The sequence below is a fragment of the Tachysurus fulvidraco genome, chromosome 11 (assembly GCF_022655615.1).
Source record: "Tachysurus fulvidraco isolate hzauxx_2018 chromosome 11, HZAU_PFXX_2.0, whole genome shotgun sequence".
In the NCBI taxonomy this organism is placed as follows: domain Eukaryota; kingdom Metazoa; phylum Chordata; class Actinopteri; order Siluriformes; family Bagridae; genus Tachysurus; species Tachysurus fulvidraco.
Genome location: NC_062528.1, coordinates 17,088,564 through 17,105,244, shown reverse-complemented (window position 1 = coordinate 17,105,244; position 16,681 = coordinate 17,088,564). Strand labels below are relative to the sequence as shown.

At 39.0% G+C, this 16,681-nt stretch overlaps 1 protein-coding gene across 1 annotated transcript in view; it reads left to right on the top strand.

Annotated features, from left to right (window-relative positions):
• Positions 1 to 16,681, top strand: part of clstn2b (calsyntenin 2b) — a 203,678-nt gene that overhangs the window by 130,370 nt on the left and 56,627 nt on the right. Inside the window, exons 5-6 of the mRNA XM_047821019.1 lie at positions 126 to 275; positions 10,755 to 10,940. Of these exons, the coding sequence (XP_047676975.1) occupies positions 126 to 275; positions 10,755 to 10,940 (336 nt within the window). The remainder of the gene's footprint in view (positions 1 to 125; positions 276 to 10,754; positions 10,941 to 16,681) is intronic.

The window sequence follows — 16,681 nt, the reverse complement described above, 5'->3', positions numbered from 1 at the left end:
TTATAATCAATTTAAGTTGATCGTTGCATTGGGAAATTAGTACAACATCCTGTGTCTTTGTGTGTGTGTGTGTGTGTGTGTGTGTGTGTGTGTGTGTGTGTGTGTGTGTGTGTGTGTATGTGTAGGCAACATCAGGAACACAGAGAGCTTGAGCTTTGACACCCAGTCACACTATGAGATCAGTGTGACAGCTTTTGACTGTGGGCAGAAGAGAGCAACACGGAGTGCGACTGTACACATTCACGTCAAACCCATCTGCAAGCCCGGCTGGCAAGGTACGAGATGCCAATTAACACGTGTGTGTGTGTGTGTGTGTGTGTGTGTGTGTGTGTGTGTGTGTGTGTGTGTGTGTGTGTGTGTGTGTGTGTGTGTGTGTGTGTGTGTGTGTGGAGAAATATGATTCAGACTGTCTGACACCGTCTGAAAACCAGGCACACCTCTCTGGATCACGCACACACTCACACATACACACTTTTGTGGAAAGCCACCTTTTCTTCCTGTCATTTCTTTTACCTCTCCCAGCATCTACTTATTATTTCTATCTCTCTTTTGCTCTTTCAGCATTATTTTGTCTTCAGCTTTCTTTCCTTTTATATCCTCTGACTCCTTATGTAAACTTTTTCTATTTTTGAAACCGACACCAACACAGCTATGAAACTTGTTTGTATGTGTGTGTGTGTGTGTGTGTGTGTGTGTGTGTGTGTGTCTCTGTGTGTGAATGTGTGTGTCTGTGTGTGTCTGTGTGTGTCTCTGTGTGTGTGTGTCAATGTATATGTGTGTGTATGTGTGTGTCAATGTGTGTGTGTGTGTGTGTTTGTGTGTGTGTGTCTCTGTGTGTCTCTGTGTGTGCATGTGTGTCAATGTGTGTGTGTGTGTGTGTGTGTGTGTGTCTATGTGTGTCTCTGTGTGTGTTTGTGTGTCAATGTGTGTGTGTGTGTGTGTGTGTGTGTGTGTGTGTGTTTGTGTGTCAATGTGTGTGTGTGTTTGTGTGTCAATGTGTGTGTCTGTGTGTGTGTCAATGTATGTGTGTGTGTCAATGTGTGTGTGTGTGTGTCAATGTGTGTGTGTGTGTGTCTGTGTGTGTCAATGTATGTGTGTGTGTGTGTTTGTGTGTCAATGTGTGTGTGTGTCAATGTGTGTGTGTGTGTGTGTGTGTGTGTGTGTGTCTGTGTGTGTCAATGTATGTGTGTGTGTGTGTGTGTTTGTGTGTCAATGTGTGTGTGTGTGTGTGTGTGTGTGTGTGTGTGTCTGTGTGTGTCAGTGTGTGTGTGTGTGTGTGTGTGTGCGCGCCTCAGTGTGTGTGTGCGTGTGTGTCAATGTGTGTGAGTGTGCCTGTGTGTGTCTCTCTCTGTGTGTGTGTGTGTGTGTGTGTGTGTGTATGCCTCTGTTTGTGTGCGTGTGTGTCAATGTGTCAATGTGTCTGTGTCTCTGTGTGTGTCAATGTGTGTGTGTGTGTGTGTGTGTGTCAATGTGTGTGTGTCAATGTGTGTGTGTCTCTGTGTGTGTCAATGTGTGTGTGTGTGTGTGTGTGTGTGTGTGTGTGTGTGTGTGTGTGTGTGTGTGTGTGTGTGTGTGTGTGTGTGTGTGTGTGTGTGTGTGTGTGTGCATTGTAAATATTCCCAGATTCAAAAGAAATTACTTTCTTTTTTAAATAATAAATGGCTGAAGTTTTCTAGGTCCATTTGTCTGTTTTTTTTACGTTGTCACTGTTACACTCGATGAGCTGACAAACACACAGCAAACACAGAATTACAGAATAGATTATAGATTACAGTCCTGTAGAATACATGATCTTTTCCAAAAGTGTTGCAGTGGATGACATCAGTGTCTGTAACCCTCAGCATAGTGAAAAAGTGTCATAGAGCTATATAAAGTACTAAAAAAACACAATAACGAAGATGTAAACCCTAAAAAACAAATACAGCCAAATATAGTGATTAATGTGAACTTTACTCACATGATGTCTTACTTGTTAACGATCGTTAGCTTATGCTTGTAATTTTTTTTATCGCAAAATCTTCTAGCTTTTTTTTTGAAGGTTGAACTTTTCTCACTTAAACACTCCATTTCATTATTTAAATCTTTCATATTTACCCTGGGTTGCCAGATTGTATCTCAAAACTCGATGTTGTTTTCTTAACTCTGTTTACATATAGAACCGTATATCCTTGTGCTAATTAATATTATTGTGTTTAGACCTCATTTAGAAAATGTTTTCAGTCAATTAGGAATTTGTCATTTAAATTTACAAGAGAGAATTGAACCAATTTGGCAACCCATGCTTCAAATAACCATCTCTATTCCTTTGCACAGATTTTGCAGTGACGACATGATGAAATTTGGCTTTGTGCACTGCAACATGGTGTAGAAATCTCAAATAGGGCTTCAATTAAATATCAATAGAGTTTATATAGCGTAACACGAGTCACGGTGTCACGTTTCACACGTTATCACAAAAATCCCCAGGATACTAGACAGCTTTCACCTAGTGCTCATTATTTGCTCATTTATTCACCGTGTATAAACTCCCTGTTGTTTGCATGTTGCTCACTGCAAAGTCTTGCCTTTCTGAGGAGACATTCATTTCCCTTTATATCTCATTTTTGTTTTGTTCTTTTCCTGGTACTTTCTAGTACTACGGATGCTCTTATCCAGGCGGCTTACATTTATCTCATTTATCCAAATGAGCAGTTGAAGATTAAGAGCCTTGTGCTGTTTGGGTTTTGAACAAACAACGAAGAAGAAGTGTGGAGATGGAGATCTAATACCAGGTTGTTAGGAATTTGGGTTCAGAGTGTAAATCCTGCCATGATACTGTGCCTCTGGACAGAGAAGGGTCTGAACTGTTGAGACATCACTCTCCACCACTGGGATTGTGAACTCTGTGTTGTTTGCTGATTGACAAACCACTTGAACTGATGGCTGATTGTCCATCTGTTGGTTTTGTCCATCATAAGAGTCTCCTTGTGTCTCTCATTCATTCCAAAATAAACTGTGCACTCGAATCCAACCTTCTCTCAGAGCATGCTAGCAATAACTATCACAATAATCCAAACCAGATGGACAGCAGTAGTAGTTTTGTAGGAGGATCAAATTCATCTCAAATCATTAAACAGCTAAAAAAAACAGCGATCAGTCTTAATACTAACACATGCTTCCCCCGAGACAACGTTTTTTTTTTCACTAAGGCTACTGAAATGTCACATGGCCGCTTAAAATTCAGCACAAACAGCACTTTTCAGTACATACAAGTAAACATCATTATAGATTATAGATATACAGGTGAAATATCCCTTTGGGAATGTGGGAAGTAGCAGCGTTTTTCCTGCAAACCAAGTCACAGGTAAGCCATGTCTATAATTTGAATGTATCCCAGAGTGCTTCCATAATTTAAGATTTATTTAGCCTATGAAGTGCACTTCCTGTTAATTATTTCTAAAATAAACCATGAAGAAGAAGAAAGTTTTCTCATTCACCCTGAGCTGACCTAGTAAATTAAACGGAAGTGTGAAAATGCGTTTTTTATATTAGGGAGAGTGAGAGAGGGAGAGGAGAAAAACCGAGCGTGTATGTAGCGAGTAAACAGTTTCCTGCTGGGCTTCATAACCAGAAGTAAATAATTCAGCAGGGATTCCAAGTGAGCTTCTCGACTATAGGCACACACACACACACACACACACACACACACACACACACACACACACACACACACACACACACAGATAAATGAACACACTCTCTGTAGGCTACGGCAGCGGCTATCCTGTGGAGAAGGGTTTTGATGCAGACCAAATAGTATGTCATTAAGTGCATAGAACAATTCAAAGATGCCTTTCACTCATTTCTATGTAGAAATTCTCTATACGCAAATGATTTTATCACACTCAAAGAGTTACCAATTTGGCCAACATATGTAAATAATAGTGACATTTAAATGTGCTAAATGTTAATGCAGACATGCTAAATGTGCTACGTTTACAATATTCATAAGGTTTCATCGTATCGAACGTCACAATCTTGTAGTATTCCTTACTTTGAAAGCCGGGACGTGTGACACAATGTTAATGTTTCACGACCCATGGAAGTCCTTTTGGCGGTGAATGCTAAGCACCGAGCTGCAAACTACTGCCCTAGCATTTATGACAGCAATATAGGAGACACCTGAAAATGACACGTTTCTGAACAAATACAATTCAGCTGATGTAAAATCTAATTCACTGAAGGACATTGACGTAAAAGACACTCATTTGATACTGGTAGCATTTACGTCCAATTCACACTGAATTTGTATTTATTTATTTATATTTGCATTGATGACCCATGGTCCTGTGACCCAGTTAAAACAAGTAGGTGGGACTGTGGTCTTTTTTATTTGTAACAAAATAGAGGAGCTGTTAATTATTAGCTAGCAGTCACCCTGGATTTTTGCTTGACTGATTACTTAATGCTGCTTGTTGCCCTTCACACCTGGGACGGGCTTCGTATCCACTGCCACTCTGACCACCTGAACAAGATAAAGCCATGAATGAAAATGAAAGAACAATCAATGTCTTCTGAGGTCTGTGAGATCATGTTGAGATCTGTGTCTTGCTGCTGTTGCTTATCTCTGCTATTGTAGATTTCTATCAAACACACTTTGGTATGAGCAAAATAATGTGTGTGTGTGTGTGTGTGTGTGTGTGTGTGTGTGTGTGTGTGTGTGTGTGTGTGTGTGTGTGTGTGTGTGTGTGTGTGTGTGTGTGTGTGTCTGAAATTAATTGAGCAGCTTCATCTTAATCCCTGCTGAATGATTACTGGCCTCTTATGAGAACCACTAGCATTTTCATAATTGTAATCTATGTGAATGCAAATTATTGGTCATTTCCAACCCTCACGCACACCCACAAACACCCCCCCCCACACACACACACACACACGTACACATTCAGACTACACAGACTAACAGCCACAGCAACACTTAAATAAATAAAAAAAAGTACTAGGATGAATAAATTAAAAAAATTATGATGTGTTACAAAAGCTGTGTCTGACACCTTCCTCGTGACTGTGTGTGTTTGTGTGTTTGATAACGAATCAAATTGACAGCTGATTGTGTCACACAACATGTGTTGTTTCTTTCACTTTAATGGCTTTTTTGTTTTGCGTGGCATCTACAAGACTACTGTGCCAACCTCTATTCATTAGTTTGCAACAGCGCTTCACACTCACTACAAAAAGTTCAACAGAAACTTAAGTTTTAGACTTGCTTGTGTAGATTTTTGACACAATATGACTTATTTATTTATTCAAATGGAGAGACGGATTTCACAGATTGTAGTAAAGTCAAATCTCTTCCGTCTTTGATGCATAGTCTGCGTTGATTACTCCGTAATCATCATGCACAAAAAAGGCATAATTGTAAATTAGAAGTGATTTAGATGAAAATATGCTTCACATATGATTAGTATATTCGATTGACTTCAGACTCATTCTGCAATCTGATGAAAGTGATTATGTAGAAATAGTGTATTATTGGATGCATGTGTCTTTTTTGGCCTCCCGCATGGAGAAAGATGTTACTGAATGTAAATGTATGAATAAATGAATGTTTTATTGGCTTTTTAGAGTCATGAGACATGGGTTTTTGAGGCATGTGTGCAATCTCCATAAAGCTCAATTGGTACTTAAAAGCTTCCTTTACAAGTGAGACTTAAGTGGTTTTCACACTGGGCGTGTTTTCTGCAGAATCCGAGTGTGATTGTTCCTGGTGTTCCCGCAGCTTTTGTCTGATTTCAGACTCGGTTGATTCTATCAAACCCTGCTACATACTGTATGCGTCCACCTTCCATTATCACAAGCGTCTATAGAGAGCAGAAACATATCGAGTCAGCCTATCTTTTCTTTTGTCATTATTATTTTGTGCTTATTATTATGTGCAGCAAGGCATCTCAGGTCTTCTGTGTCTTACAACATCCCCCTGCCACTCATGTTACATGTGTGGTGTGGAACATAATAATATCATCATCGGTTAAAATACACGATGGATACTTTACCTCCTGAACAAGCACAGACTCGAGTATTCATGGGAATCATGGCAGAGTTCCAGTGCAACCGAACTCACACCATCTCCTACAGTATCAGGTTCAGAACCACACAGAACTTCCTGGGCCGCATCACAGCTTCCACAGTAACAATTTTCCATAGGAACCGTGCTTTATTTTGGACTAAACTGCAAGTGTGAAAGCCTCCTTAAAGAACTCCAGCTTCAGACATCAAACCCAGATTTAATGGTAAATAAAAATGCCCAGTCACGACAGTCCTAAAGATTTTTACTGCATATTACTGTGGACTCATGGAACATCACAGAGTAAAAGTAATACTGCATTAAAGTGCAGCAGCATAAAAATCCTCGGACTTTAGTAATAAAACTAAAACAATAACTTTCAACTGTGTATGTGAGCAAATTGATTTTTTTTTTTTTAAAAGGCTAAAGCAACAGCAGTTATCTGTGTGAATGAGCAAAGCACAAGTTTGCTCACATTTCTCTCACAGCTGAAGTAATAACAGTAAGGCCTTTTATTTATTTCCGTGAACTAAACCTTTCATCCCAAAAACAGTCTTCTTTCCCTTTCTCACACAAAGAACTATTGAACATATGACCATGGACAGAGATGCAGGTGTCATGTCCACCAAATCTGGTAATAGTATCCTCTCACTCTTTTCCATGCATCAATCCAGAGCTAGTGGAGCTTGTGTCTAAGCATTGTGTCTATCAAATCCCTTTACACACTATATGCTGTTTATTGCTGAATCTGCTACTCTATAAACCTCACAGTGAGCAGCATTACTGATCATTTTCAACTGCAGTGTTGATTTCTGTCTCTGTGTTTTTCTCCTTCAATTGTGCTCCAGTCTCTGCCAACTAACTGGCTAGCAGAGCTTGAGGCATTGTGAGTGTAAGTAGAACGGTGCTCCCTCGATACACACTGATGAAGGACTGAGCCCAGATGTGTGGCTTGTTAAAGGGCTGAATGCAGCCTCACTCATAACTCCCTCTAAAAATTACTGACAGTAATGCATCACGTGCGACATGCACTGGCATTTTGTTGGCACAAACAAACATGACAGATCTTTGTGCTGTGCCTAGAACAGAATCTTCTCTGGTGGTCAACTTACAACTGGCCTTGTTGAGAGCAAGTGATTGTTTGAGACTACACATTGTTGCAGCAGATGCACTGTATGCACTGTCGAGTCAGCACACATGTCCAAACCTGTAGAGTCTGCACCCCAAGATGATAACCTAGATCTAGTTAAGGTTTGACCAGGCAGCTTGTGCAAAGTCAGTACACTGCTAGCTTTCTCTGGATGAGCCAGACAGTCTATTGGGACAAGATACTCTGGTCTGGGTATGGGCTCTCAGCTTATGGACCATTCCTCTTCCTTTTCTCCTCCACTTATTATTGCCACTTACAGAATTCAGCAACTAGGCCACAGAGACCAATGTGGCTTCAAGATGGCAATTGAGACCTTAGTTCACATTACTTTTGCTTGCTGGAACATGAAGGCATTTTCCTTAAACAGATCTGTTGGAATTTGCTTCTCAGGCCTTATCTCCAGGTCTGAAATGCAGCAGTCAGGAAATACCTCTAAACACAAGAGCTCCTAGTCTACATGGCTGGACCTAATGCCTTTTTTCCCCGAGGATTATAAAAACAGTCTCCACCGTCTGCTAAACTGAGACAAATCCCCATCTGTCACAAAGGTGTTTGTTGGGGGTCGAGTCGCATCGTCTGATTAATAGTTATCTAAATAATGGCATTTTGGTGAACACCCTTATAAAATGCAATTATATTTTTTTATCTCATGTTATACAACTAAGCAATTGATGGTTAATGGCCTTGCTCAAGGACCCAGCAGGGGCATATTGATGGTGTTGTGATTTGAACTCACAACCTTCCAATTAGTTGTCCAACACCTTAAACACTAAGCTACGACACGCCCTATTTTATCAGTATAAATATAAATAATATATACTCCCAATTGGACTGTACCCCCTAGTGTTGGCTTTCTGCAGATGGACACATGATCTGAATTTGTGAATTATGTTACTGACCTTGAATCAATCAGTCTACATCATTGCAACCTGTTCTACACCCTGTGGTGTTACGTCTAATGGTTGAGAGATGACAGATCCTCTGACCAACTTTACAGTTGCTCTGAAAGTAAGATCATGTTGGAACACTGTTGTGGTTGCTCCACGGACTGGACATCCGGCCCCTGTAAGGAGCATCTCCTCTTCGCTTGATTTATTCTGAGGTGTACCTTTCCAGTCCAGTCTCTACTGCTGCTTCCTAGGAATCACCAAACACGTTGAGTCGTGTTGTTGGAATACATTGTCCAAGCGATTCACACACTGCCCTAGCTCAGCAGGAAGGTTTGAAGGAAAGGTGGCTGTATGATGGTATTTATTGCGATTATATTTTCACATATATTATATGTCAGTACGGAACTTCAATGGAAGGTCTCACAACAAGCACACATGTAGAATGAGATGTTTCACTCTGCCCATGAGAGTTAGCCAACATTCATATATTAACAGTTGCATATGTAACTAGCATTTACAGAGACTTATGTTGAGATCATTTAAACTAGAAACTGTGATAAATGTAAACTGTTAAATGAACTATGGTGCTTTCAGCATTGCACAGTTTTCAAATGTGGTGTGATAAATGCAGCTCATAATCATCTTGCACACACACACACGCACACGCACGCACACACACGCACACGCACACACACGCACGCGCACACGCACACACACACTGTGAGAATGAACAACTCTAATAAAATTTTGCTGAGGGGAAGACTTAAAATAGGTTTATATGTAGTGTGCCGTCCATATTAATAAGCAGCATGAGTTTGAGTTAATGCATGCATAGTTCAGAATCTAGTAAATCACCCTAAATACAAAAAATGCATAATTATTATTTTTTAATATATTGCTTAAAACATTGGTAAAGTATTTCTTTTTCAAATTATATATATATAATTTCTTTCAATTTACAAAATGCAAAGTGAGCAAACAAAAGAAAAATCTCAATCAAATCAATATTTGGTGTTACTACCTTCTGCCTTCAAACCAGCATGAAATGATGGCACAGCCCCCACAGAGCACTGATCTCAACATCATCGAGTGTGTCTGGGACTACATGAAGAGGCAGAAGGATGTGAGAAAGCCGACATCCACAGAAGATCTGTGGTTAGTTCTCCAAGATGTTTGGAACAACATACCATCCCGAGTTACTTTAAAAACTGTGTGCAAGTGTACCTAGAAGAATTGCTGCTGTTTTGAAGGCAGAGGGTGGTCACACCAAATATTGATTTGATTTACATTTCTCTTTTGTTCATTCACTGCATTTTGTTCATTTATGAAAATAATGTTTCACACTTTCATTTTTGAAAGCATTCTTTGTTTACAGCACTTTTTCACACCTACCTAAAACTTTTGAACAGTACTGTATATTCTCATGGAATGTACTGTATATGGAACGATTATCCATGAAACATTATTATTATTATTATGTTGTTTGACCTCAGTATTTTTAGGTTCTATCTGACAATTTGGTCAAAAATAAATTAAGCAAATACTTCTCATGTGGATAAAATCAGATCTACCAATCTTCCAGCCAGCTGTCATCCAATGTAGATGCAACATATACTGTATGTAGCTGGCCTTGGCTAATCGAAGTCCATGTTAAATTTGCTCTCTGACAGAAAAGAACAGAGCCAAAGCCTCGGTATAGCGAGCCAGGGACAAGGATTTTTTAGGTATAGATGTTCCAAGGTGGTAATAAAAAGCAAATGTAAAAAACAAATAAAGAATTGGTCTACTATTCTCACTGGCTTTAGAATATATAAATATTCAGAGCCATTAGAAAGTCATTAGCACAACTGAAAGATCATTCCAATGTCTAACATTAGCATTTAGATTAACATTAAATATTACTGACATTAGCCTGCTATATGTTCTTACTAAACTAAACGTTCCTGTGTGACTGGAGCTGAAGGTCAGCCAGCAGACATTTAAGATGCGTTTGTGTGGTGGCACAGAACCCTGTAACAGAGTTTCTACTGTATTTAAAAGTTTCACCTAATATCGTGTATTTTACATCATGTGGTATTAATAACCTTCAAATTTCTTTCACTGATGAATTATATGATGTATTAGTTACAAAATGAGATTAAGAGATAAAACCAAATGGTATATTACCTTATGGAGCTATAATTTCATATCAATGTTATGTCAGTGTTTGTTCTACAATCAATATGTCTCAAAACTTAGATGATGTAAATTCGATCATATTAAACATGTACATTTTCAGATTTTCAGCTTCATGGGCGTAGACCTTCTTGTGCAGTAAATGTAAATTTTAGCATTTTAAGATTTTCTAGCTTGAATGTCAAAACTTTGATGCCCCATATCTTAAAACGCCATTCGTCCAGATAAAATGTTATAATACTAAGGTCACAGTATGTCCTTATGTCTGTAGAAAAGGCACAGATGCACACCTAAATGCTGCCTTCACAGCCATAGTGACTGTCACTATACGTCAATAGATATCTCTATATATAGCATACATAATGAGCGATGCATGCCTACTGCGAAGTGATCATTAATTTAGCTTGCAATATCACTTTTATTTGACGTACCAGAATCTTATTTGTTAAATATGCTGTGATCTGTCTTTTTTTTATTGCTTTTTCTTTCATACAAGGTTGGAGTAAACGTGTGGACTATGAGCCAGGTATGGGTAGTAAACCACTATTTCCCAAGATGCACCTGGAGACGTGTGAGGGCACGGTGTCTTCGGTCAGAACCACTGTTGAGCTACAGACCGGTCATATCGGGAAAGGCTGTGATCGAGAGACCTACTCGGAGAAATCTCTGCAGAAACTCTGTGGTGAGTTCAACACATTTATATTTTTGATAGTGAAAGGAAACTATTTGACTTTTATCCCAGTGACAAGCGCGGTTCAAAATTGTACTATCCGTCCTGGACAATACTCGCAGTAAGAGCTGATGATTGGCACAGGAATTTAAGATGTGTTCATAGCGGAAAGACTTTTTCTTCAGGGTAGTCATAGTGAGTCAGAGTGTATCAGATATGTCAGGATTTGTTTGTCCAGAACGTTTCATCATTTCATATCTAAATGGAACACTGGAACCGCTGATAAAAAATTTGAGAGTGCAAGAACCGTAAATACAGGAAGTCTTGAGAAAAATCAATTGAGAAGTCTGGCCTTTACAGCTGCAGTCAAGGTCCCCAGTGGAAGACAAACCAATGAGTTGTAGAAGGAACATGATGAAAAAAGAATACAAAGCTGAGTTGCAAAAGCTGAGTTATAAAACATGACAAGACCTCCATGTTTGCTTTGGTATCAAAACAAAACATCATCTCTACACAATTGATTTGTGATTTGCAAATGTTGAAGAAAAAAAAATTAAATCTGAATCATTTCCAAAGTTTCCAGTGCTTTAAAATAAAAAAAAAATTCATTCATTTGTTCATTTTCTACCGCTTAGCCGAACTTCTCGGGTCATGGGGAGCCTGTGCCTATCTCAGGCGTCATCGGGCAACAAGGCAGGATACACCCTGGACGGAGTGCCAACCCATCACAGGGCACACACACACTCTCATTCACTCACACACACTACGAACAATTTTTTTTCCAGAGATGCCAATCAACCTACCATGCATGTCTTTGGACCGGGGGAGGAAACCGGAGTACCCGGAGGAAACCACCGAGGCACGGGGAGAACATGCAAACTCCACACACACAAGGCGGAGGCGGGAATCGAACCCCCAACCCTGGAGGTGTGAGGCGAACGTTCTAACCACTAAGCCACCGTGGCCCCCTTTTAAAAAATATATTAAAACTAAATTTTAAAGGTTATAAAAATGTAAGCACTAGTGTAACACTGGTATGTATTCAGCTAAACTGTCCCGTTAAAGTCAAACTTCACAACCCAGTTGCTGATTGTTGGCTACTGATGCGATTTGACAAAAGCATTTTGAACCGTTAAATGCTTTCCAAGATAGAGGTCACTCACTCACTGGTTTGGAAAATGAAACAGAAAATAGCTGATGTGTTTTTGACGAGCAGCGAGAGTTCAATCCGGGACATTTATTGAGTTTATTCTAAACAAGAACAAAAATCTTATATAAATATATATCATGACTCATCCTTGAGAGTGGGCTTGAGAACTGCAGTAAAAAACATGCAAGTAGTATGTAGTATTTTTACTCTTGTTGGCTAATGTTGGCATCATGTGCTAATACAATTATCCTACTTCGCATGACTGAAGTGGTTATTACGAGTATGTCGTAATGTTTTGTTGTCGAAAAGTACGTGAAACCATGCTGCCATAACGCATTACTCAGTTGGCTAGCTTGCTGGGGGAAAATGGAATTTTGGTTCAATACAAACTATTTCCAAGGGGTAAAAATAGATGATAAATGTCTTATGATAAATGTTTAAGATTCCTTCCATCTTAGTCACTCATATCAGAATCATCTCAGATTTCCCAGTCGTAATAACAACTGGAGTGGTGCAGGGTCCCAGTGGGAAACTCATATTTACAATAAAGCCAATAGCAAGTGAAGGCAGCATAAGCTATGGATTTGTGGGTTAATTCCCAGCCAGAGTGTACAGGTTACATCTTACGATAACTTTTCATCCTTGTCCTTTTTCTATCTACTAAGGAGTGATTAAATAAAGAAATTAAATTAAAGGAAAAGAAAAATCAAATCTAGCTAACCGGTTTGGACCGTCAGTATTTAATGCTGACAAAAATGTTCACTTTGATCTTTGAAGATAAAAATTCCCACAGTATTAAAGATAAAACTTTTTTCATATTTCTGTACAACATTTCCCTTAGTGTAACTTGTTAGGCTGACATTAAACCATTAAACCCCTTTATACATGTATAAAATGAGATTTTAAGTCGTTCTGGATTAAAAACGTCTGCCAAGATTCTCTTACTTGAATCTTTGGAAATACATATTTCTATTTCTATTTTCTATTATTATAAAAATGTACAGTATACACGATTGTAATATACAGTAATTACTAGGCACATATGTAAAAAAAACTCAACTGCACCTTTGTATATTTTTTATATTTTTATATATATTTACTTTTTATCAGGTTAATGTATACACATTTAGTAGAGCTCCTGTACCCACAACAAATTCCTTTGTGTGTGTGTGTGTGTGTGTGTGTGTGTGTGTGTGTGTGTGTGTGTGTGTGTGTGTGTGTGTGTGTGTGTGTGTGTGTGTGTGTGTGCGCGCGCACTTGGCGAATAACACTGATTCTGATTCGAATGTACACCACTGACATTTTGACCAATGAGACAAGTTTGTTTTGAACCATGACTTCCTGATATCTCTCCAACTTCCTGTGAAAGCCAATAACCTAAATGTTACCGAAAGCAAACTAAACTACGTAAAACTAATTATACCTCAGCACTGTTCAATTCTGCTCATGGACTTTTTAATAAAGCAGCATAAGAGGTCGTGTAAGAAAGGGGGCAAATTGCTTTGGTCTATATTTAACTGCTCTGACTAAATCTTTATGGAAATGGTATCATTTATTCATTAGAAATGGCGGAAGGGACTACACAGAACAGCATGTTTTAACCAGGCACACAGCCGGATTTTCTCTTATTAATGTAATCACTAAGACCGCTTGGAATTTGGAAATGAGTTGCAGTGGATTTTTTTTTTCCAAAAATGAATCATGCCACAGTGCAATTTGTAGTTTTTGAAGAAGGTGTATTAGACTCATTTTAGGTAATGGGACACATGACATTTCTGTAAAAAAAAAAAAAAAAAAAAAAAAAAGGTTGGTATCACGTCAATGCATCATCAACATCTTTTAAATATGTTCATTTAAACATTTTACATCCAAACAGTACATTCTGAATGTACAAGCTAGTGTAATGTTCTGCGTTTTGTGTTCCAGCAAACTTTAGTGTCTTAGTATGCATGACTGTTCCCACCGTAGCCTCAGATTCCAGTTCTTATCTTACAAAAGTGGATCTTGTCTCTTGTCAGTCATCATCATGGATCTATCCGTTGTGTTTTCTGAGATGCTTTTCAGCTCAGCACATTTATAAAAAGTGATTGAGTTACTAAAAACAGCGGTCATTACCTTCTGACCTCCATCATCAGCAAGGCATTTTCATTACCACAGAACTGGATTATTTATTTTATTTATTTATTTACTTATTTATTTATTTTTATCACAACATTCTGTATAAACTCTAGACTGTTGTGTGTGTAAAAATCCCAAGAGATCATTGGGAATGAGGCAAGAAATTGTTTTCCCAAATTTTTGTGTGCAGTCAAGCTGCATTCTGTCCATTCTGTGTTACTATTGAAATTGGCTTACAAGACTAAGTGCACAGTGTGTCTTGCATGCAGTGACATGCAAAATACACCTCCCTGCCTCATACATATGCATGTTCGGGAGGATCACGTAAGGAAAAAAATGGACAGTGCTTAGGAACTGAAGGATATTTAAGACATAAAAGTATATTTTGGACCTTTAGTGGTCCTTGGTTTTGCTGGTGACTTGGTCTTCCTCTGAAAAACAATTCTAAATTAATGTGTTGCTAACTTAGCACACATTCACATTTACATCAGCTTTACAAATTATATAAATTGAATTGAATTAATATTTTTAATTGAGTTATAAAATGGGGTGCACGGCGGCTTAGTGGGTAGCACGTTCGCCTCACACCTCCGGGGTTGGGGGTTTGATTCCCACCTCCGCCTTGTGTGTGTGGAGTTTGCATGTTCTCCCAACGCCTCGGGGGTTTCCTCCGGGTACTCCGGTTTCCTCCCCCGGGCCAAAGACATGCATGGTAGGTTGATTGGCATCTCTGGAAAATTGTCCGTAGTGTGTGAGTGTGTGAGTGAATGAGAGTGTGTGTGCCCTGCGATGGGTTGGCACTCAGTCCAGGGTGTATTTTGCCTCGATGCCCGATGATGCCTGAGATAGGATGATAGGAAAATGAGTGAGAGTGAGTGAGTTATAAAATTATTGACTTTAGAGACAGTGGTGGCTCAAGCGGTTAAGGCTCTGGGTTGTTCAGTAGATGTTGGGGTTCAAGACCCAGCAGTGACAGGCTGCCACTGTTGGGAAAGTGGGTAGGGCTCTTAACCCTTTCTGCTCCAGGGGTGCTGCCCCTGCCCTTTGACCCTAACCTCCTCAGATGGTATATAAGTAGAAAAGAATTCCACTGTGCCGTAATATATATATGTGGTGATAATAAAGGCTTCTATGTCCCATACATTTTTATATAACAAGCTCAAATTTAACATTATTTGCATTCAACCAAGATATCTGACTCGACTAACTTTTTCAGTATTGCCAATTTTCTAAATGTCATAGAAGCCGCAATTCCGAACGAAGAAAAAAAACCGAATGCAGTTTAAGTAAGGAGAGTTAGTAAATGAAATGTTAATGTCAGACGCAGTGAGCGTTAAAGTGTAAAACAGCAAATTAATAAGATAAAATGAAATCATAAATGGATTTTGTGATTTAAGCTGGATAAATTATCTTAGCTACATTGCTGTGCATGTTCCAGAGGAAAATCTTCAAGGCATCTAAAAAAACTTCAAACAGCATTGATGATGATGATTTTATCTAAAGCATCGACTATTATGGTATGTCACGTGATAAAATACAAGAATTTCCCAGTAAGAGTGTATTGTTTCCTTTTCAGCTGACAGTAGACATTTTGCAAATACGTCTTTAAGTACATAAACAGCTGACTTTCAAATAGCTGACTGTCTTCCTGATGCTAACCTCACAGGCGATGAGACACTTTGCATGCCAATATGACTTCAAATGTCACAGTCATATCACTGGAATTACCTGGTATATAAAATGTGACAGCTTTTGTGTCGCTTGTACCAACAATATGACAGCCAATATTTCTAAACCTGGCAAAGTCAGCACTAGCAGGTGCTAATGACTGTGGTTAATTAGGACCTCGGTTCCCTGTCGTCTTCCCTGTGTTCCTCAGCCGCCATGCCAGAACGAGCCTTCGACTCTCCTTTCTAGAAGTTTGCACATGATTCTGTTTCAATGAAGCACATTTAGCTTTCACAGCTGTTGGCAGGAAGCTCAGTCTGAGTCCACGGAGAGCTTATGGCTGTCAGTGTGATATCTCACCTAGTATCACACATTAAAAAGACATGTGTGTTTGTGCCTTGCAGTGGAAAGTGTCATCATGCAAGATGAAAAGAATTGTAACAGCCAAGGATACCAGCAAAAGATGGCACCAAATTGGAGCAAAAGAATGTAGAGCTGACAAAGGGAGGGAGAGAGAAAGAGAGGGAGAGAGAAAGAGAGGGATTAGTTTAGTTTTTTGAGTACGTAAGAAATGCGCTCAAATTGTTAGATGCACCTGCATTATAACTCACTCCTTTAAAGCACTGTGCATGAAGTACTCGACTAAACTTAATTAACTTTAAAATTCTATTTTTTACTCAGTTCTTTTTTCTCCTTGAGCTTTTTAATGCCAGCAATAAAACACTTAGAGCTTAACCTTTTATCATAGAAAAAAATCGAAATCCATGGTCCTGTGAGACACCATGAAGTTGATGATTTTCCTTTAACAGCATATCCT